The 22,184-nt window shown below is 34.5% G+C and overlaps 1 protein-coding gene across 3 annotated transcripts in view; it reads left to right on the top strand.

Moving 5' to 3' along the window:
• The window catches only part of LOC138691196 (aminopeptidase N-like), a 98,044-nt gene extending 77,499 nt beyond the window's left edge, over positions 1-20,545 (top strand). For all 3 annotated transcript variants that reach the window (XM_069812982.1, XM_069812981.1, XM_069812983.1), the window contains exons 8-15: positions 3,026-3,203; positions 7,205-7,400; positions 9,402-9,679; positions 12,226-12,416; positions 12,945-13,109; positions 15,204-15,344; positions 15,692-15,779; positions 20,279-20,545. In XM_069812982.1, the coding sequence (XP_069669083.1) occupies positions 3,026-3,203; positions 7,205-7,400; positions 9,402-9,679; positions 12,226-12,416; positions 12,945-13,109; positions 15,204-15,344; positions 15,692-15,779; positions 20,279-20,434 (1,393 nt within the window). In that variant the 3' untranslated portion in view covers positions 20,435-20,545. The remainder of the gene's footprint in view (positions 1-3,025; positions 3,204-7,204; positions 7,401-9,401; positions 9,680-12,225; positions 12,417-12,944; positions 13,110-15,203; positions 15,345-15,691; positions 15,780-20,278) is intronic.
• Positions 20,546-22,184: the final 1,639 nt, after the last annotated feature.

Genomic DNA, 22,184 nt, shown 5'->3' with positions numbered 1-22,184 from the left:
CGAGGTACATTTCAGCAATATCAATGCTCTCTACATAATATCTACAAATACAAAACATACTTAGTGGCATGCAAAAATGAGACATATTAAAACCAACATTGCTGTGATACACATTGACATTCTATATGACTGCCTTGATTGTCACTTATTTAAAATACATGTATAGATTACAAAAAATAATGATTTATATATATATATATATATATAAATGCAAGTCTTCACATATGAGATAATAAAATGACATGATTTAAAAGTGATAAAAATAATAAAATATGAAACTAAGATAAAAATTATGAATGTGAAGAGTTGCAAAATTACAGTAATTACATTTATTATATTTTATTTCTGTTTCACAATAATATATATATTTTCACCATTCAGAAACGTATGTATCATGGTTTGTGTCACGTAATTATTTGAATATTTTTCAAGTTTATATGGTTTTATAAATGCCAATGTATTATACGTTGGGTTGTTTGATGTTGATTAATGATGTATATTTGATTTGTCGGTAATGCTGTTCCTCAAATATGGCAATGTATTGTCGATGTCCAATACTGTAATTGTAATGAACGTGTGGTATGGCGCAAGTCAATTATCAGAATGAATCAGTGTAGACGTGCCTTCTTAGATGTTGATTATATGGTGGTTGTGTGAGGACTGTGTGACGACTACACTACGCAGCTTATGCTTATGGTCCGATAACGGGGAATCACAACAAGATGTAGTTCCTCACTTCATAGGCATGAACTAGAGGCGAGAGATTTGTTTAAATTAAATAATGTTTATACCCGAACTCTTATCCGTTGTGTTTCACAAACAAAGCGTGGAATGAAATCATCTTCAGCAACAATAAACATTCCTAATTATGTGTTGCAAGACCTCTCCTTCTTGTCCATGTTAATTTATTCTCATATAACTACATAGCTTACTATGGCGATTATGAGAGAAATGACGGTGACCAACGATCAGTATTAATAGCGATGACAAGGCTTACTATAATATAGGCTATAGAAAAGACAGTGACCGGCAATTTTGCCTATAATGAATAGCGATGATAACGCTTACTTTGACGATTATGATAATAATTACTATATAAGTCACGGAAACCAACTATTATTATAAATAAGGAGCGGATTGCTATGTAATTAAATATTTTTCTTGTGTGTGATAAAACACAATTAACAAAGTTAAAAATTCCGAATGTCAATTTTCAAGTTTAAAACCCGAATTTTATTTCACATAAAAACACATATTTTCACAAAAAATTTATGTAAATACATATTTTCAGGAAATCTATTATAAACACATACATCTTGGAGTTTTTTACTTAAATAATTTTTTACAAGAACTTTTAAATATTTTAAAACTAAATCAATTATATCACTCAGAAATACGTTATCTTTTAAAGAGTTCTTGGTTGCTTCGTGTTTCTATGGGTTGTGTGATGTATCCGTGATCATTTTTGTAATAGTATCGCCACAAGTTCTGAGAACTGCTAGGCAGCATATCAATGTAGTTATATGAGAATAAATTAACATGGACAAGAAGGAGAGGTCTTGCAACACATAATTAGGAATGTTTATTGTTGCTGAAGATGATTTCATTCCACGCTTTGTTTGTGAAACACAATGGATAAGAGTTCGGGTATAAATATTATTTAATTTAAACAAATCTCTCGCCTCTAGTTCATGCCTATGAAGTGAGGAAATACATCTTGTTGTGATTCCCCGTTATCGGACCATAAGCATAAGCTGCGTAGTGTAGTCGTCACACAGTCCTCACACAACCACCATATAATCAACATCTAAGAAGGCACGTCTACACTGATTCATTCTGATAATTGACTTGCGCCATACCACACGTTCATTACAATTACAGTATTGGGCATCGACAATACATTGCCATATTTGAGGAACAGCATTACCGACAAATCAAATATACATCATTAATCAACATCAAACAACCCAACGTATAATACATTGGCATTTATAAAACCATATAAACTTGAAAAATATTCAAATAATTACGTGACTCAAACCATGATACATACGTTTCTGAATGGTGAAAATATATATATTATTGTGAAACAGAAATAAAATATAATAAATGTAATTACTGTAATTTTGCAACTCTTCACATTCATAATTATTATCTTAGTTTTATATATTATTATTTTTATCACTTTTAAATCATATCATTTTATTATCTCATATGTGAAGACTTGCATTTATATATATATATATATATATATATGTATATCAAAATTTTTTGTAATCTATACGTGTATTTTAAATAAGTGACAATCAAGGCAGTCATATAGAATGTTAATGTGTATCACAGCAATGTTGGTTTTAATATGTTTCATTTTTGCATGCCACTAAGTATGTTTTGTATTTGTAGATATTATGTAGAGAGCATTGATATTGCTGAAATGTACCTCGTATCTGATGATGTTGGCGTAGACCAACGAAAACGTTCATACGTCTTTTAAATATGTAATGTAAAGGTGTAGCATCTTAAACATATGATGTGAAGTCAGTGACTGAAATAAATACTTTTAAGATTTTATATAAGAGCACATTACTGTATCTATATACCGGTAGTTTAATTTGGATATTATAATATGGTACTACAGTAGGTCTATAAGCAATGTGAAAAATAAATTATTTCATTATAAGCCTACATTGGGTCCCTACTAGTAGCCTATATTATTCTTACATTTATAACAGTTCCTCCTCTCTATCTTTTAATGGTCAGCTATTTGGAGACATCTAGTTCATTTGGAATTAGATATTCCGGTAGAAGTGTGAGATTATTCTTTTTTGTTATTCCACTGAATCCATTTTTTCATAGATTTGTTGGGTCATAGCTCTTGCGAAGTATGTATTGGTCAGAGTTAATAATTGAAATTAAGTGCTGCTGTAGGCAGCCATATTTGAGTATTTTTCTTGAATTCTGTTCTTCACAGTAGCTACCCTTTAATTCATGTTTATTAAACTTATCCGTCCTTATTGTGTCACAGTTCCTATGGTAACACGGAAGCAGATGACTTATTTGAATCTCTGAACAACCAACAGAAAGAAGATAAAATTCTGCCTAATGATATGGATGTTAAAACAATCATGGACTCCTGGACACTACAACCGGGTTATCCTGTAATTCAGGTGCAGAGAATAAATGGCACCATTCGTCTTGTTCAAGTAAGCAATTCTTTATTTGTCGCCCTTTTCCAACTTTTCATTCATTCATTCATTTATTTTGTTCCATAGATCTTACATGAGCAATGAAGCTTTAAGATGTGGAACGTGTCAACATTTTACAATATTACAATTACAATTTTTACAAATTTTTATAGTTTTACAATTTAGTAATTTTCTACAATTTTTACAATTTTGTATAATTTTTTTACATTTTTTTACATTTTTTTTACATTTTTTTACATTTTGGCGAGATGTAGTGAGATGAGATGAGGTCCGAGGATTCGCCAAAATATTACCCGGCATTTGCCTTTTCGGTGGGGGAAACCTCGGAAAAATCCAACCAGGTAATCAAATCAAAGGGGGTAATCAAATCAAAGGGGTTGATGCCAAGGACTCTCCATAGACCATCCGGCTTCAGTCCCACGGCTGGGGAAAACCTCCGAAGAAACCAAAGTCCAAAGGGGGATCCAACCCAAGCCCGAACGCAGCTCCGGATCAGCAGCCCAGCGAGTCTGTCGACTGAGCTACATCGATGGCTCTACTAAAAGTATACAATACATAGCCAATCAGATTATTAAATTTACAAACGCAAACGATCATTCATAAGATGCTATATGTATAATACAAAACATGTAAGTTAATTAAATTTAAGGCATAAACAATTCAACCAGTTGTGATATACAGAAATTGATAATACATATCATACAAACTACTTCAAATTACAAACACAAACAATTTATCAGTAGAGCTATATAGATTACTATTCAATTTAAAGCATATACAATTCATCGGCCAAAACTATACAAATATATACAATACAAAGTAGCATACTACATAGGTTATTCAGGGATGATGATGACAATGATGTGATAATGAAGAAGAAGAAGAAGAAGAAGAAGAAGAAGAAGAAGAAGAAGAAGAAGAAGATGATGATGATGATGATGATGATGATGATGATGATGATGATGATGATGATGATGATGATGACGACGACGACGACGACGACGACGACGATGACGACGACGATATGGAGATAAGTAAGCAATGGTAGAATAAAAGTGGCAAGGCAAAAACTTAATGAGCACTTTCATTTCTTGATTGTGATTCATGTTACAACATTTTTAATATATAAAATATAATAAAACTTCTTTAAGGGGCTAGATACAGTTTAACACCTTCAAAAAATCATTTTTTCAAAATATTTTTTTAAAATATGCAGGGACTAGGTACAGTTTAACACCTTCAAAAAATCATTTTTTCAAAATATTTTTAAAAATATGCACTAAATATTAAAGTTCATTTTGGTGAAAAGTTTGTTTTAATATCTGCATTAGTTTCAAAGTTACGAATTTAAATGGAAGACTCTCCACTAGGTATGCTCGTGCAGCTGTCATTGGAGAACAGCATGCTCGTTTTCCAGAAACTGCATTTTCCAAATCTGTTTTCCTCTTTATTCTAAATGGACCTTAATAAAGCCCCTCAGTTAAATATTTTGCCTAGAAAAAAAGTAATTTATGGGCTAAAATATCTTGAAAATCTGTTACATAATTTAAAATATAAATTAAGAATATTATCCATTTAGTTAGAAAACCTGATGGCAGTCAATTTTGTAGAGCTACCGGTACCCTTAAGCTTCAACATGAAACAAACAGAACATGAAAATGTTAAAAATTGGATGAGTTAAGAGGGAAATGCTCAATTCTGACATAACGAGTAGCTGTCATTTTGAATAATTAAACAATTAATTTCATTGCATGCTAAAATTTAGAAAATATTCGTAATGTATTTAGAAAAAAATGGGTGGTTTTCAGTGTATTAATTTGCAGTTTTGTATAAGCCATGTGGACGAAGAAAAACATTTTGAATATGGTCAGTTTTTCAGTGCATTAAGTTAAGCAGTACTTACTCCCTTAAAACGTCACAGTGTTAAAATATTTAAAAAGGTAATATTAATATATTATACTTTGAATATGCAGTTCAGTCGTTTCAGAGTGTTGTGCTTATCGTCATCGGTCTATTGGTGCTATAGTCTTGTATCTTCCCAACCACTGTTTTCTATGGAAAAGGGTTATAAGGGTTTGTACTGGTGAGAGATAGTTGGATGCCTTAGTGTTAATGAATTTAAATACTATTACAGTCACAATCATGCCATGGTATGAAAGAAAAATTTCACAACCTCGAGCGGGAATCGAACCTGCGACTTCCTGTACTCCGGTCACGCGCTCTACCACTGAGCTATCGAGTTCGTCTCACGCCAAAGGCTTGGAATTATCCTTTCATATTGGCGACTCTGTTATAGAGTACTGTCCATAGCGTCTGATCTAGTCAGCATTGCTTATGGGTGTGAAGAAACTATACAAATATAATCTTCATCTTACGATGTTTGGTGACGTATATACGTCCGTTGATGTGACATATTAATGAATTTAAATACTATTATAGTCACAATCATGCCATGGTATGAAAGAAAAGAACACAAATAGTACCGTAACTAAATGCTGAAGAGAAACAAACAAATAAATATACAAAAAATGCCTTCATTTTATATAGAACAGAAAAAGTCATTTCAAACAAGATACAATGAACATATTAAAGCCATACATCAACCACATAATAAATCGAAACCATAATTTCAATGATATTACACATTGCACCCAAAAGTAAACAGTTGAACAGTACGAAATATGTTGTTGTTGTTGTTTTCTAATGCAAGGCGTTTGACAATAAAGTCATTTGACCTCTTGCATTCCAATATTTTTCAAAGATATTATCATGTTCAGCCACTGAAGCACAGATTTTGAGGTGTTCCAAATCCATTTCTTGGTTTGAGTTGCACAATGGGCAGTTAGGGGATTGATATATTCCAATTCTATGCAGGTGTTTGGCCAAACAATCTTGGCCTGTTGCCAATCTAAATGCAGCTAAAGACGATTTTCGTGGTAAATCGGGAATTAACTGTGGATCATGATGCAGGGAGTTCCATTTTTTCCCTTGAGATTGTGTTATCAAATTTTGTTTGTTGAAGTCCAAGTATGTAGATTTAATAAATCTTTTCACAGAGTAATACGAAATATACAAACATACACAATACACTATCAATTTATACTTAACAAACAATTTAATTTTAACTCATACACTCCTTCACATCATAACAACCAACACAAAGACATTCCCACTATCTTCCATTATACATCCATATACCTCCTCCCATGATCGAGAAGATAATAGTAGTAGTAGTACTGGTAGTAGTAGCAGTAATGCAGTAATGGTAGTGGTAGTGGTAGCAGTAGTAGTGGTGGCAGTGGCAATGGTGGCAGCAGTGGCGTAGTCAGACTAATTATTTTCGGTGGGCCAGATATGCAGGGTTTAGAATGTACCTGACCCATCTCCTGACAATGCCGCTGCTGTCAACTCTCTTGAAACTCATTCTCGGAAGTCTTATTTAATAACATGCAAAATTATGATAAACAATCATGCAAGGCAACCTATACAAATGCTTCATAAGGTGAACTGGAGCTGTCGAGATTTCCTAGCAACGAATCTGTCTATCGCTGATGATGGATCCTTCAACAAATCCAAACTTTTCTCCCTCTCAATGGATAGAATTGTTAGATTACAAAGCTTTGTGCTTGATATAATTGTCGAATTTTTCTTCGTTTCAGAGCTTTGAAAAGTTTTATATCATTGCCTTAGTGAAGGACGAACATTTACTAATATCCATTTTTGGAGACTGAGCTGCTTCCAATAATGAATTTGTAAGAGCAAGAATTTCGTCTAAACATACTAAATAAAATAAGGTGTCAAATTTTTCTAGCTTATGTAACAATTCAGTAGCCTCAATGGCTTCCTTTTTTTTTATTGCTGCCAGACAATTTTTAGGCCCAATCCAACACAGTTAAATTGGCTCTTGAAGAAATGAACGGATTTTTTACTCTTACCGGCAACATAAAATTGTAAAATTTATACAAAAAAAGTTAACAATATGTATTTCTAACTTTCAGGAGAGATTCTTTCTGAAGGGGCATAGTGATAATCAGAACGAAACACTGTGGTGGATACCACTCAGTTACACAATGAGCAGGAACAGTGACTTTACCAATACTACTCCAAAGGCATGGATGAAAGCTGAACCACAAATTACGCTTGTCAATGATATTGAAGAAAATGAATGGATCATTCTCAACATTCAGTCAACAGGTATTGTCAACTAATAACAGTGACATATACCTTCTCCTGATATGCACTGTGGAGAGATTTGGAATTTAACCCAGGCATATTGTCGCACAATATAGAGATTAGAAGTTGTGCACCACCACCACCTGTCCTAGTAACTTAACGAAAATTTCTGACCCTGCCAGGAATCGAACCCAGGCCGGCTAGTCTGGGTGCACAAACGCTACCACAGAACTAACTCGGCGGACTTAGTTTTTTTCAAAATTTTAACATCTACAGACGCAACATAGTGTTTCATTTAAGAATAAAGAATATATTATCTCTTTTAATCTATCAATTTCTAATATGTTCAAGTTTCAGTCTCTTAAAAAATTACGATTATGAGTACAGGTACTTCTGTTTTGAATATCTGATTTCATGCTTTAACTCAGAATAAAACAAATACATATGTAACTTACTGGTACTTAAAATTAAGACTCAGCAAAGTATTTACATTTATAGCTATACTAGTGGCTTGTGCAGCAAATGCTGCAAACTAAGTTCATTAGACGTTCAAATAAACATTTTTCAGATTTATTTTCAATGAAAAATACCAGACATTCTGAAAGTTATTTGCTTCCATAATAATGAAAGATACTCTCTCTCGAGCCAATACTAAAGAGAACCATGCATATAAATATCTACACCACACCGCCATTAAATATATGAAAAAGACCCAACCCCACTTGATTAATAACTATAAAAATATTTGATTTTTAATAATATTATTATCTTATGTAAATTTTATAGCTTTCAGTAACATATACTATATATACTATAATATAGTCGCCACTCAGTAAAATATAGAAATCAAAATCTACATCTACTTATATAACCCCAAAACGTTTCACTTTGATATCATCAGTATCACGGTCTAGTATATACTGTACAGTCGCGAAGCTCAATACGTAGTAAATATGCAAACATTAGATAGTTGCTCACCACTAGGATCGCTAATATTGCCTCATTACAGGCAATGCAAAATAGTACCGTCACAGTCTATTGTTTCTAGCACCCTCAAAACTCAAGCTTTGTGACTGTATATAGTAGACTGTGATCAGTATAGCATTAATATATATAATTAATGAAAAATAGTCACATCATGGCATTAACTACAATAATATTTCATTTCTAATGATAATAATGTCATCAAACCACTTCAAGTTTTGTAGTTTTTAATATCCAATACACAGCTGTACCCAGAAAATTACATACCACAGAATCGAACCTGTAAATTATTTTTAGTAAGTTAAGTTTTTAATAACCAATTTAATTTGAGCTCTAAATATGTCAGCATTCTTGCAGATCATGGCCTTCGTGTAATATTGTTTTCTGTAGTGTGTGTTTTGTTTTATTCTGAAATGCAATTAGCTAGTTCTCAAAACTGACGACAGATGGATTTTGGAAAATAGGAAAATTATTTTGAAAAAGTGACATTTTACTGAAAACTACTATTTTTCTGAAAAACTTTGAGTTCCAAGCTTCAAAATGAGGGGTCATTTATTAAAATCCGTTCAGCCGTTTTCCCGTAATTTCCATTACCATTTCAAATTACATATATAGATTTAACATAATGTACTAGTTTTTTTAATGTATTGCGGAAAGGAACCACAACTTCGTAATTGTTTCTTAGAGAAAAGCAGTGTGACTATGTTCGTTAAGAATATTACCACAATATTAATATAAATTTTGGAATAGAGTAGGATAATTTCAATGTTTATCTGCATGTCCATGTTGGTAATGTAAAGAAAATTCTTAAATACTGTAATTATTTGTATATTTTATTTTAATTTCTTTATAATAATAAGAAGTCTAGTTTGAGTATAGGATTATAATTTTATTTTCAATATTGAATACTGTACTAAATATTAGAATGGTGACATGTGCAATCAGGAAAATTATTTATTATTCCTTCCTTATTTTCCAGTCAGTGAGAGTAAATGACAGATAAATTCATTTTTTAAGCCGTCACTTTCATGATTACAGGTTTCTATCGTGTGAATTATGACCAGCACACTTGGTCTTTGATAACAAAACATCTGATATCACCTTACTACAAAGATATTCATGTTATAAATCGGGCACAGATACTGGATGATGTTTTCAGTTTGTCCCGAGCTGGAATTGTCAATTATTCTACAGCATTCAATATAAGCGCATATCTTATGGATGAAATGCATCCTATTCCTTGGTCATCATATACTAACAGAATTTCATTTATTAGACGTCAGCTATTTGGAACTGGAGCTTACGACAATTTTAAGGTAAGTAAGAAAGAAATTTGACAGTACATCAAAATAGAAACTACTAAATATGTGAATATAAAAAATAAAATATATTGTGCTAAGGCAAAATGCAAACCTGTCATTTATTTATCCTCTATTTCTTAAAAAGAAATACTAGTTTACAAAACCAGATTTCTTTAATGTGACTCCTTTTTCTCTTACTGTTACTCTTCTTTCTCTTTGTCTTTCTCTTCTTCCACTCTCTCCTCCTTGTCCCCTTCCTTATCTCCTTTTCCAGTTCTCCTCTCTCCCTTTTATCTCCTCATACTTTTCTTCTCTCCTTTCTATTGATTCTATTTCTATTAAGCTGTAAGTTTGTAACTCTTTCCATATTTTCAGACAAGACTAAGTTGTTTCAAGGTGGAAAAATTCAAATACCTTAGAGCAACAGTAACAAACATAAATGACACTCGAGAGGAAATTAAACGCAGAATAAATATGGGACATACCTGGGAAAGAAGATATTCACAATGGTCGACGGAGAGGAACAGAACAGCCATATCATCTTGTGATTTACCTATGTGCCTTATTCTCCTTGCATTTAAATTTTGTAGAAGTTTCAGCAATGCTTCGTTGAAACTATAGGCCTATTACCGGTAATATTTTTCATATCCAGAAAAGTCCGAACTTCATGTCTATATTGCATAATGCTCCTCATGTTCTATATACTGCACAGAATTTAGTCTCTCCTCAATGGCCTCTGGTCATCGCCCTAGGACTATGGAACTAATAATCTGCACGAGCTCAGAAAATGTAACCAGAGGGTTCTTTGCAAAGATAAGTAGGCCTATGTTTCTCGTAATCTTCTGAAGGAAAGAAGCAATTTTCAGATGAGGTTTTAATTTCAGTACTGTCTCACCAATCTTCGAAATTTTCCAAGTGTTCTCATTAATGGAGCTATGGGTGAACAGATGACAGTCCCCTGGGCTGTAGATGGCTGGGAGAAGCCATGACTGTATTGATTATGGCTACAGATTCACAACTGCTTTTTCTGATTCTACTTAAGGTACTAGGAATTGGCACTATTGGAGGTGGCCTAACTAGGCTACTCATCTTCCCTTATTAATGCAGTTTTTTTTAGAGACGAGACTATGCGAAATACAGGAGAAACAAATTTTAAACTTTATAATTCTTATGTTGGTTGATTAGCAAACTTACTCGTGTTAAATTACATAAGCAACTGTGGTTTACAGCCGTTTCGGTGCTTCTTCACACCATCCACAGAGTCTACTAGATCTCGGCGTCATCTCGAACTTCGCTGCCTGTTGTGTGGGTGCGTTTGCGTGTTGAAAAGTGGAGTCAAATAGTGTGTGTTCTGAAATTGATCTATGTGTTGAGAATTTAATCGGGGTGTGTATATTTCATATTGTTCTAGCGTGTTGAGTTTTTGGTTTTTGGGTTGTAAGTGGTTACGATAAATTCTAGCATTAAAGCGAGAGATTACACTTTTCATATTAGCATAATAAACAAAAAATAACAATATAAGTTATTGCAGAAGTACCGGTAACAGTGAATTTGATAAATTCAAATATGTAGGCCTATAATATATTATTTACTCGTGAATTGGAGGAGTATTCTGGCTCAATGTGAACTGCACAATAAAGTCATGTATATTCTTCGTAGTAAATTATGGTACCAGTAATCCATAAAGGCACTCGTATTATCTAGGTTAACCTATCCAATCTAAGTTAACTTTACCGGTACCTAACCTAACATAATCTAATCTACTGATACCTTACTGGTACTTCAGGTATGATAACTTATGGTAAACATTTGTAACACTATACCTATCTGTTTAAGATTTTACTATTACTACCAGTACTCAGGGATGTCGCTAGGGGGGTGCGAAAGAGTGCGCAAGCACCCCATAAAAATCGGAGCACCCCTTTTCGCACCCCAAAGGGCAATTTATTAAAAAAAATACTAGGCATAAGTTATTTTGAAGAACAAAAACAAACAAACAATTACTTGGATGTGAAAAAACTACGTCCCTTAGTGTATCGTTATGGATGTGATGAACAATAATAATAATAATAATAATAATAATAATAATAATAATAATAATAATAATAATAATAATAATAATAATAATAATAATAATATTAATAAACAGATGTATAGTATGCGCGCAAGTGCATGAGAGAACATTTTGGATCTTTTATGTACCACATTTTTACAGCTCGCACCCCATCCGCACCCCCCTTGCTCTGATCCTGGCGACGTCACTGCCGGTACTACTCCTGCTGCTGATGCTGTCTTCTTCTTCTTCTTCTTCTTATTCACCCTAAGAATTGACTCTCCTGAAAAGCAAAAGTCACACTCTATGTCATTGACTTTTAAATTTAATTCCACATCCACTTCCATTTTGTTGATGTTGTTAGTTGTTTTCTTTCATTTGTGAAAGTTTTTACGCTACATTTAGCTGCAATTATTTTAAACTTGTTTAATAATATTTGTATTTTTAGCATATCTTGGTCCATAATTTTTCTGAGCGGTCTCTGTTAATAGGCCTACTCTTGTTACAGAGCTATGTTCTCATTCTACTACATAAATTATATGACTCATTTGGATTCAAATTCAGTACAGATGATAGCTATATGACGAAAATGATACAGCCTACTGTTATTCATTGGGCTTGTACCATGGGACACAAGGATTGTGTTGACAAAGCTATTGAGATGTTTTCTGAATGGAAGTCAAAACCAGATGTCAATATGTAAGTAAATATACATTTATTTTAATTTCAATTCGGAATATGTATGATAAGGCTTTCCTGTGTTAAACTTCAACGTACCTCGTTTCCCTTCACCGTAGCTTTCATTGACAGCATTATACACATACCACTAACACAATTAGATTACTGTACATGTTGTTCCCATAAATACCACACCTACGAAATATATTTAAATTAAAATAAGAATATAGAAAACAGCCCTTCACATAAGACTCTTCTACATATGACACTTAATAAAAATGAATTTGAATAATTCTTAATTTCTATACTGTATAAAATCTTTTGGTAATATATAACAAATATATTGTAGATGGCGTAAATATGCATGTCTACATAAATAGAGACAATAGATTTTTTTCGTATGTATTTCAACGGTTATAAAAAGGAACTTAAAATGTTTAAACATTTCTTATTGTGACAATAATAATTATAAAAATGCACATCATTACACAACAATCATTTGAATCACAGTTTATGTTATCTGATTAACTGCTTGTCTGTGAATTTCAGAATTCCAGAAGAACTTCAGGACGTTGTGTATTGTACAGCAGTCAGAAATAATACAGAGATGTGGGAATTTCTATGGGATCAGTATCAGGAAATGAATGACACTGATGAAAAATGGGATATTTTTGGAGCTCTTAGCTGCACAGACGATGATACCCTTTCAAAACGGTAAGATAAATTATTAAGGTTTCTCTTTCAATGTCAATTGCATTTTTCATAAATTATTGAACAGCTTTGGTGTAAATTCAGTATATGTGACTCATTCATATATAAATAATTTATATGAAATACAGTCAAATCTACTGAAAAATATAGGTTACAATAACATTTTATTTTAAGAAATTATACTGGCAAAAACCTCAAGAGCATATATGGCAGAGAAATGTAAAAATTAAGACATTCAATCCTAAGGAATTGTTCAATTTATTATTTAAATACACAACTACAGTAGAACCTCTATTATCCGTGGTAATGAAGGGGTTGGACTGAAAAGTTAATCGAAAAACTCGGATAATCTGTACCATAAAAGGTTTTCATAAATTAATTGCATAATACATACCGGTACAGTTTCGTAATTTCCTGCATAGTTTTGTGTTTAACATGCTAGATAGTGAATCACAAGTTCACTAATTTAAGTGTGGTTATCAACGATGGTTTTTAAGGGCCAAGGAAATTCTGTGATAGCATCTGCAAAAAGATAGGAATAGCACAGTCTTGTGTTTTTATTAAATCGTAAATAGTTGTAACGCTAATCTTGTATTCTGATGCGACATGAGTTGAGGTTTCCCTTTTCCTGAATCACTCAATTATTTGCTCTTTTTTTTTTTTCGATACCGGGTACTTATCAAACACGTTTTCTATTGACACTCGTGTAAGATATTTTGCATAGAATATATACAGTACAGCCAATGTAATAGTAGGACAAGGACTGAATGGTGCACAGGTTTGCTATAAATTGTGCCGTCAACTGAATAAAATACCGGCCAAATTTCTTTCTGATGCCGATGTTCTCATTAAAATCACATTGAAGGAAATACTCCAGCTTCCCACCGACACACCAGACAACATGCTTTATGCTGACAGAAAATACAAGGGATTGGGACTATTTAAATCTAGCTGGGAAGCTTTTTTGCAGCATATCAATGCATGTCAGAGCTTACAACGATCCCAAAATATCCATGTAAACGCTTGTCGCAACTTGTCTAATGAAATTGGGGTTTGTTTAAATAAACTTGGACTTCAAAACATCTCTTCTGATTCACTTCAAGTGAAAAAATTGAGACAAGAGCTCAGGGAGCGAGCATTTCAATCTTGGTGCTCTTTAAATCAGAAAGGGAAAGGCATCATCCTCTATAAGGAGTTCACTCCCGCCAATAAATGGATTCGACAACCTGATCACCTCACTAGCAGTGAATGGAGACAAGCTCTTAAAATGACAGCTAATGTTTGTCCGCTGCGTGCTATACCAGGAAGGTCCCGAGACGGAAACCACTGTCGTCGTTGCGTCAGTGAGATTGATACTCTTGGCCACGTTTTGGGTGCTTGTCCTTTCAGCAAGACACTGCGGAACTCTAGACATCACAGAATCAGGGCCATGATTGCCGAAGCCTTGAGGAAGAAAGGTCTCATTGTGCACGAAGAAGTCCATGGCATCTCTCAAGAGGGATCCTGTCGGCGAATTGACATGCTTGCCATTCCACCAGGCTACACATCAGCATACATTATCGACCCGACAGTCAGGTTCGAGGCACAGGAAAAACAGCCCACTGAAGTCCACTCAGAAAAATGCAGAATTTATGAACCCACAGTTCCATTCTATTTGGAGAAATATCACCTCACCTCCATTGAAGTAGTTGAGCTAATGATTGGCGCTAGGGGCACAATACCTCGCCTCTTTGTCAGTTTCTGCGAGAAGTTCCAGCTGAACAACGACTTCATTCGTGATGTTTCCCTTGCCGCTATCAGAGGATCACTTGCCATTTTAAAATACCATCTGTACTTTGTTTCCTAAAAAGGGAGAATTTTGCTCGAATATCTAATCTATTTGTTTACTATGTTTTAGGGCTGTTATATGCATGCTACTATCTTTCCTGTACTTTATTTTCCCTTTTGTTCGTTCCCCTCCTTTCTCTTTTGTGGTCTGTTTTTGTTTTCACTCAATATATTTTTATTATGCTTTGTCCAATGTGGCAGTCCCATCATTGGGAAAGCTGTTTAACAAAAAATAAACAGTAATAATAATGCTTTTTTTTTTTATTTTAGATATCTCGACTGGTCAGCATCTGAAAACTCTCAAGATCATGAACTTGAAGCAGCTGTTTTCTTTGTGATGCAAAATTCGCCAAATGGAATAGATAAAGTTTTAAATTATATAAGAGAAAATTTTGCTAAAATTACTGAATTGTAAGTATTTAATTAATATTACTGAAATTTGCAATGTAAATCGTCATGCATCACTACATATGGCAACTTTTTATGCCTCAATAAACATAAAGTTCATTCAAACTAACCAGGTACTGGTACTAGAGCTTTATGAAAATCTAACCACAGATACATTAGATTCATGTTTTCACTATACCTGTACAGTATCAAATATTATAATCTAAAATTCCACTTTTAAGAATATCATATCATTTTCATGCAACAGAGAGCAATATCAGTGTCTCAAAATATCGGTATAGGCATTCTGTGAATTTCTTTGACAGTTCAAAGCCTTCTAATGTAGTGATTATTTATTATATTGTTGACAGTGTGGATGACGATGATTTGAACGATGTCTTGGGTAGTATTATAACCATGATTGGAACCTACATAACAACAAACGAGCAGGCGGAGAAGGTAAGATTACAAAAGCTTTAATCAAGGATATGTCACTTGAATAGAATTCTTGCAATATTATTTTTCACAAAGCTGAAGTAAGGAATGTTTAGATAGTGTACTCCGTCATTAGGGCGTAAAATACAATAAATAATAAGCTGATAAACTGATAAAAAGGTGGTTGGGTAGTACTTCCTAAAAAGAAGCAAAACCAGTATACACAATTAGCAGGTACTGCCAGGACTGCATTCAACAAACAGATCAGGGAAGAATACCAAATAATATGGTAGAACTGTCTTATGTAAAAGTTAGGTCAACTCCTTTACACAGAATTAAGAAATAGATTCGAAAAGCTATTGGAATAATGGTACCGGTACTGGACATAGCCAGTTCAGGAAAAATCTAAGGATAATGTGGTATGATTCAATAAGTCAGGTACCGGTACACAGTCAATCGAAATTGCTATACGGTACATTATGTTCTTACAGCGTGAAACTCCATAAGCTTGAACATAATATTCTCTCTTTGACGATATGATCACTGTTCTACGAGGACTGTTTTTTTTTAACCTCCAATCATGCTGGTAAACAGTCAATCAATTGGTAAAGTCTGCGTGATTTATCTTGTCTCACTGTGAAAAGAGAGAGAAAGGAGATATGTCTTACCTCCTCTGTGTTGTTATTGAGATGGGGGGAGTGAAGCGATGCCATTGGCGGAAGGAACTAGTTGATACATTCTGTAGCGCAAAATAAAGTAACAAAATATCTCTCTTCGTACTGTATAGTTCCGTCACTGAGCTTGTCTTTCAAGAAACTGAGTTCCGGTAGCCTGTAAAATAACAACATTTTGAAAGGAATTCTGAAAATTTACAACTCTCCTATAATCTCCACCCTCATTTGAAGGGACTTGGTTTTATTGCTACTGAGGCAAGATAAACCTTACCAGGTATAGGAGACAGGGATGCTTGGAGGGCGACTATCTCCCCCACTACAACTTCTGCCACTTCCAACGTCATTACGCCATTTTGAGCTGAGTTGCAGGCACGTAAACATGGCTGCTACGATTGATTCTCCCGTCAAGTGCGAGTTGCATAGTGTAATTCAGTTTCTTCAGGCAGAAGAGGAATGAACTGAGTATACGCTGAAAACTTTATGAGTGATGGTGTTGTGCGTGAATTGTGGAAATTTAAAGAAGGCCAAACCGATATTCACAATGAAGGGGGACAAGGACGCAAGTTTGTTGCAACAGAAGACAGAAAAACGGAGGTTTACCATAAGTGAGTTGTGTGTGGAATTTCCTGAAGTTTCAAGATCATCTGTTTACACGATCATAACAGAACACCTACGCTACAAAAAATTGTGCACTTGATGGGTTCCAAAGATGTTGTCTGATGACCACAAAGGTTGCTGAATAGCATTAGTACCGACGTTCCTCACCCGTTATGAGACTAAAGGTGAAGATTTTTTTAAAATCGATTGTGACTGAAGATGTGACATGGATTCAATATGTCACCCCCGAAACAAAACAACAGTCACAACAATGAATGCACTCAAACTCGCCAAACAAACCGAAAAATTTCAAACAAATCTTCAACAATGGGAAGATTATGGCTACTGTATTTTGGGACTAAAAAGGTGAGTTGCTTGTTAAGTTTAAGAAACCGGGGACTACAATCAATGCAACTGTTTATTGTCAGACTTTATGACGACTGCAGAGAGCCATTCAAAACAAAAGAAGAGGCATGCTGGCTTTTGGAGTTTTTCTGATTCATGACAACGCCCGCCCTCACACTGCTGCTGTAAACCAACAACTTATTCAGCAATTTCGATTGGAAGTGTTTGAACATCTGACGTACAGCCCCGACTTAGCGCCGAGCGACTTCCATCTCTTCCCTGAACTGAAAAAGTTAGGAGGACAGAGGTTCCAGACTAATGAGGAGCTTCAAAACAACGTTAAGGCCAATCTCAACTCACTGGCAGCAACATTGTATGAGGAGGGGATTGGAAAGCCCGTCCACAGATGACAAATGCCCCAATCTTGACGGTGATTATGTCGAAAAGTAACAATGTTTGTACATAACTTTTGGTAATAAATTCATTTTGTTATTTGCACTTGTCATTTTTTAAGGACTATCAGAGGTTGGAAAGAAAACAGTCCTCGTAATTTTGTAATCATAATCCTTGTACAGTAAAATCTGTCTACATCAGAAGTGCTTGGGATCATAAATAATTTCCGTTTAATTAAGGTTTTCGTTTTAGACAAAGTGGAACGAATTTTTATACCTCATTGCTCCTATTTCAGTGCATGTATTGATAATTTAAATTTAAAAAACTTAAAAAAAAAGGTAATTACAGTGTACTTACAACACATTACAGTATACATACTTAAGTCTTCTGCCCATGGGCAGGTCCTTCACTGCAAACTCAGCATTCTCCAATCTTTTCTATTTTCTGCCTTCCTCTTAGTCTCCTCATATGATCCACATATATTAATGTCGTCTATCATCTGATATATTCTTCTGCCTCTAACTCTTCTCTCGTTCACCAGTGCAATCTTCAGTAGGCAGTTCCTTCTCAGCCAGTGACCCAACCACTTCCTTTTTCTCTTTCTGATCAGTTTCGGCAACATTCTTTCTTCACTCACTCTTTCCAACACAACTTCATTTCTTATTCTGTCTGTCCACTTCACACACTCCATTCTTCTCCATATCCAAATTTCAAATGCTTCTATTCGTTTCTCTTCATTTCGTTGTAATGTCCATGTTTCTGCTCCATATAATGCCACACTCCACACAAAGCACTTTATTAGACTCTTCTTTAGTTCTTTCTCTAGACGTCCGCAGAAGATGCTCCTTTTCCTATTAAAAGCTTCCTTGGCCATTGCTATCCTACTTTTGACTTCCTGGCTGCAACTCATTACAGTATGAAAACATCTATTTATTGAAAAGTCAAAGCACTCCAATGCTTTTTGCTTCGTAACTTTTTCGGATACTAAAGCCTTCCCAATTACACTTTTTCTTGCTGAAACACATAGTAATAGTTCCCTGATGCGAGGGTGTGCTGGAATGTATATTTGAATATCACTTCGGCTGGTTGGATTTTTCCCAGAGGTTTTCTTAACTGTTATCTCATCTCGCCAAAATACAATCTTGCAGGTGATTAAAAATGAATACAAGAAAGAGTAATACATAAAAAACAGGAATTCAATTAATTCATTTAGGAAATTAAGAAATTTCTACCATAACAGACCTCCTCAAATTATAAGGTAATCACGATCCAGTGCTTAAGGACCTAAAACTGAATTTACGGAATCTGGTGTGGCTTAGTCGATAAAGCGTCAGCACATAGAGCTGAAAACCCGGATTTGAGTCCCTGTGCAGGAGGGAATTTTTTCTTTGTTCTACCCATTCTTAACCATACAGTAATGTGGAATTCCTGCATGGAAATATCATATGTACACTATCTACCAAAAAGTAATTGGGCACCGTTTTTGCCCCTTTAGAACATCGTGTTATCACTCGCTATAACAGCAGCCACCCTGTCAGGCATGTTCTCCACTAGTTTGTGTAACATATCCACTGGAATGCGTCACCATTCCTCTTGCAACATGGCACTCAGTTGGACAATGGAAGTTGGCCGCATCTCCCGAGACCTCAATCGCCGGTCCAATTCGTCCCAAAGGTGCTCAATAGGATTGAGATCGGGACTCTGTGCAGGCCAGTCCAACAGGTGAGCATTATTGTCTACACACCACTACATAGTAGCCGCCGAAACATGGGACCAAATTCCATTATCCAACTGAATGCCATGTCGCAAGAGGAATGGCAACACATTTCAGTGGATATCCTACACAAACTAGTGGAGAGCATGCCTGACAGGGTGGCTGCTGTTGTAGCAACAAGAGATGGTACCACGAGGTTCTAAAGGGGCTAAAACAGTGCCCAATTATTTCTTGTGTACTTCGATACATCAATCATAGTAATATGAATTTACAGAATTAGGTCACAAGGAACCTTTGTGGAGTAAATACCTTTGAATTTATTGCGCACTCCCTTTAAACCAAACATTCAGTCACTTTTGTAAATTACTTAAAATTTCAGATTAGTTTGAGTTCGTCTCTCAAAAGTTAGATACCGGTAACCATTTTTTAAGCATAACCTACCTTTCTTATTTTTGAACATTATCATTTCTTTCACGCCTTTAAATATTTTACAGATCTAGGCCTACCAAATACAATTTCTCTAGAAGTATTTGTAATGCCTTATTTAAAATTTCTATTTAACTAACAAAACTGGGCCTGTTTTGATGTGAGTTAGTGGTGTAGTAACAATGGAGCAACAGTCAAGCGACATTGTCAGAGTGAAAAAACTGAAGTACCGATACTCAGATAAAACCTGTCTCAGAACTGTTTTTTTTTTTGTAGAGAGAGACAGAAGGAGAAAGAGCTTACGTTTGTGTTTATAACAAAGTGTACCTATTTTAAGATTGTTTATTAAATGAATTATTGTGATTTGTTTACAGCTTAAAGAATTTTTGGCAGATAATAATCTCACTGACCAAGCAGAAGAAAACAACTGGATTCCTGAAACAATGGATGCAGATATTATGTGGACTGAAAAAAACATTGATGAAATTAGTCACTGGCTTGAAAACTTTGTAATTAGAAATAAGAATTAATAGTATAATTGAGACTTTTATTCCACAGAAAGATGACTTAATTCTAATGTTGAAATATTAATTAGGTAGGCCTAAGTGATACATAGATAATTAAATAGTAATGCAATGTCATCATTACATTTTGCAATTCCTAAAAGCTAAAACCGAATTCCTTTGTCCTTCATCATTAATAATATATACCGGTACTAAGAATTTCAAATTCCGCCTTGATGCAATGTCTTAAGAACAAAGCAAGAAGAATATTACATTGAGTATAAAACTGTGTGAGTCATTTGAAAACTAATGGTAACACTTTAATTAAAAACAACAGCTTATTTGTTTACAATTCACTATTTACAGTTCTTAAAAAATAATCTCCTTCAGTATCACATACCCATCGCCACATCTCTGGAAGGCGAAGGATGCCGTCCGCAGCGTCACTTTGTTCTGAGCTTCTAATCGATTGCTCTACAACTGTTATAATGGTCTATTAATTTCTAAAGTGTAGCCCTCTCTCAGGTTCTTTCATCTTAATAAAATGGTCATAGTCGCAGGGACAAATACCTGGAGAATACGGAAGACAATGCTTTCTGTAATGCTTCATAACATTGTTTAGCATTTTTTATTCTTGCAACCTATGTTTTAATTAAGCATCTTTGCTCATATTTGCTAAATATTTCCTTAAGACTTTGTAGATACAGTAAGTCTTATTACTATAATCACTGCTTACAGTGTAGAAATAAGATTATTCCTGATACCTTATAACTTACAGATAAAACATATCAGGCACCACTCCGTCTCATACCACCAGCTTACATTAGTCATCAGTAGAGGAGCTGAATACTAGCAATGTTACCACTAATTTTCGAATGACCCATGCAACCTGAAATCTTCCTTCCTTCCAATTTTCAAATGTCATTGTCACACTTATGACGACGACGACGACGACGATGATGATGATGATGATGATGATGATGATGATGATGATGATGATGATGATACTAGTCTGTTACGGTCCCTGATTAACATTTTAGAGCTTTGCAAGAGGGGAAAAATGAGCTATCAGAGAGTGAGTTTGTTTTATGGTATGTATCTATCTATCTTCTTAATGTATCCAGCTGTTTGCTGACAACATAAAGTCCACTATAGTCCACTGTAGTCTATTCAGTTGTTGTTTTTCACGAGAAATGAGGGGTATTTTGATCGGTGTTCATTATAGATGCCTGTTGCTAATAGCCAGAGTTGGGGTGTAGTCAATATATACTGCAGGGCTGTGTCTTCTGCAACTGGTATTGACGAATTTAATTTACTTCTTTTGTGGTTTATGGATGGACAGTATAGAAGAATGTGTTCCAGATCTTCATCATGATTATTACACCACAGACAAGTAGGATTATCTGAAATGTGAAATCGGTGTAGGTACAATTGGGTGACAATGTGACCTGTTCTGGCTCTTGTTAAAAATGTTTGAACATGTCTGGGCAAGTTTTTGTACATTTCCAGGTCATTTGGTTTCTTTTGTACAGACTGTAAAATTTTTCCTTTGTCAGAAGAGAGCCAATTGTTGATCCACAGGTTTGTAAAATGAGACTTTACTGAAGTAAAAGCACTGGATAGAGATATCACTTGAAGAGGTCTTGGTTGCAAATATGTTGCCTGTTTTGCAATATTATCGACTTTCTCGTTTCCAGGTATACCACAATGACTAGGTATCCATTGAAATGTTATTTCCTTTTGGAGTTCTTATAGTTTACTTAGTTGTTTCTGAATT

The sequence above is a fragment of the Periplaneta americana genome, chromosome 16 (assembly GCF_040183065.1).
Source record: "Periplaneta americana isolate PAMFEO1 chromosome 16, P.americana_PAMFEO1_priV1, whole genome shotgun sequence".
Classification (NCBI taxonomy): Eukaryota; Metazoa; Arthropoda; class Insecta; order Blattodea; family Blattidae; genus Periplaneta; species Periplaneta americana.
The sequence above is the reverse complement of the archived record's forward strand: the minus strand, read 5'-3'. Positions and strand labels throughout refer to the sequence as shown.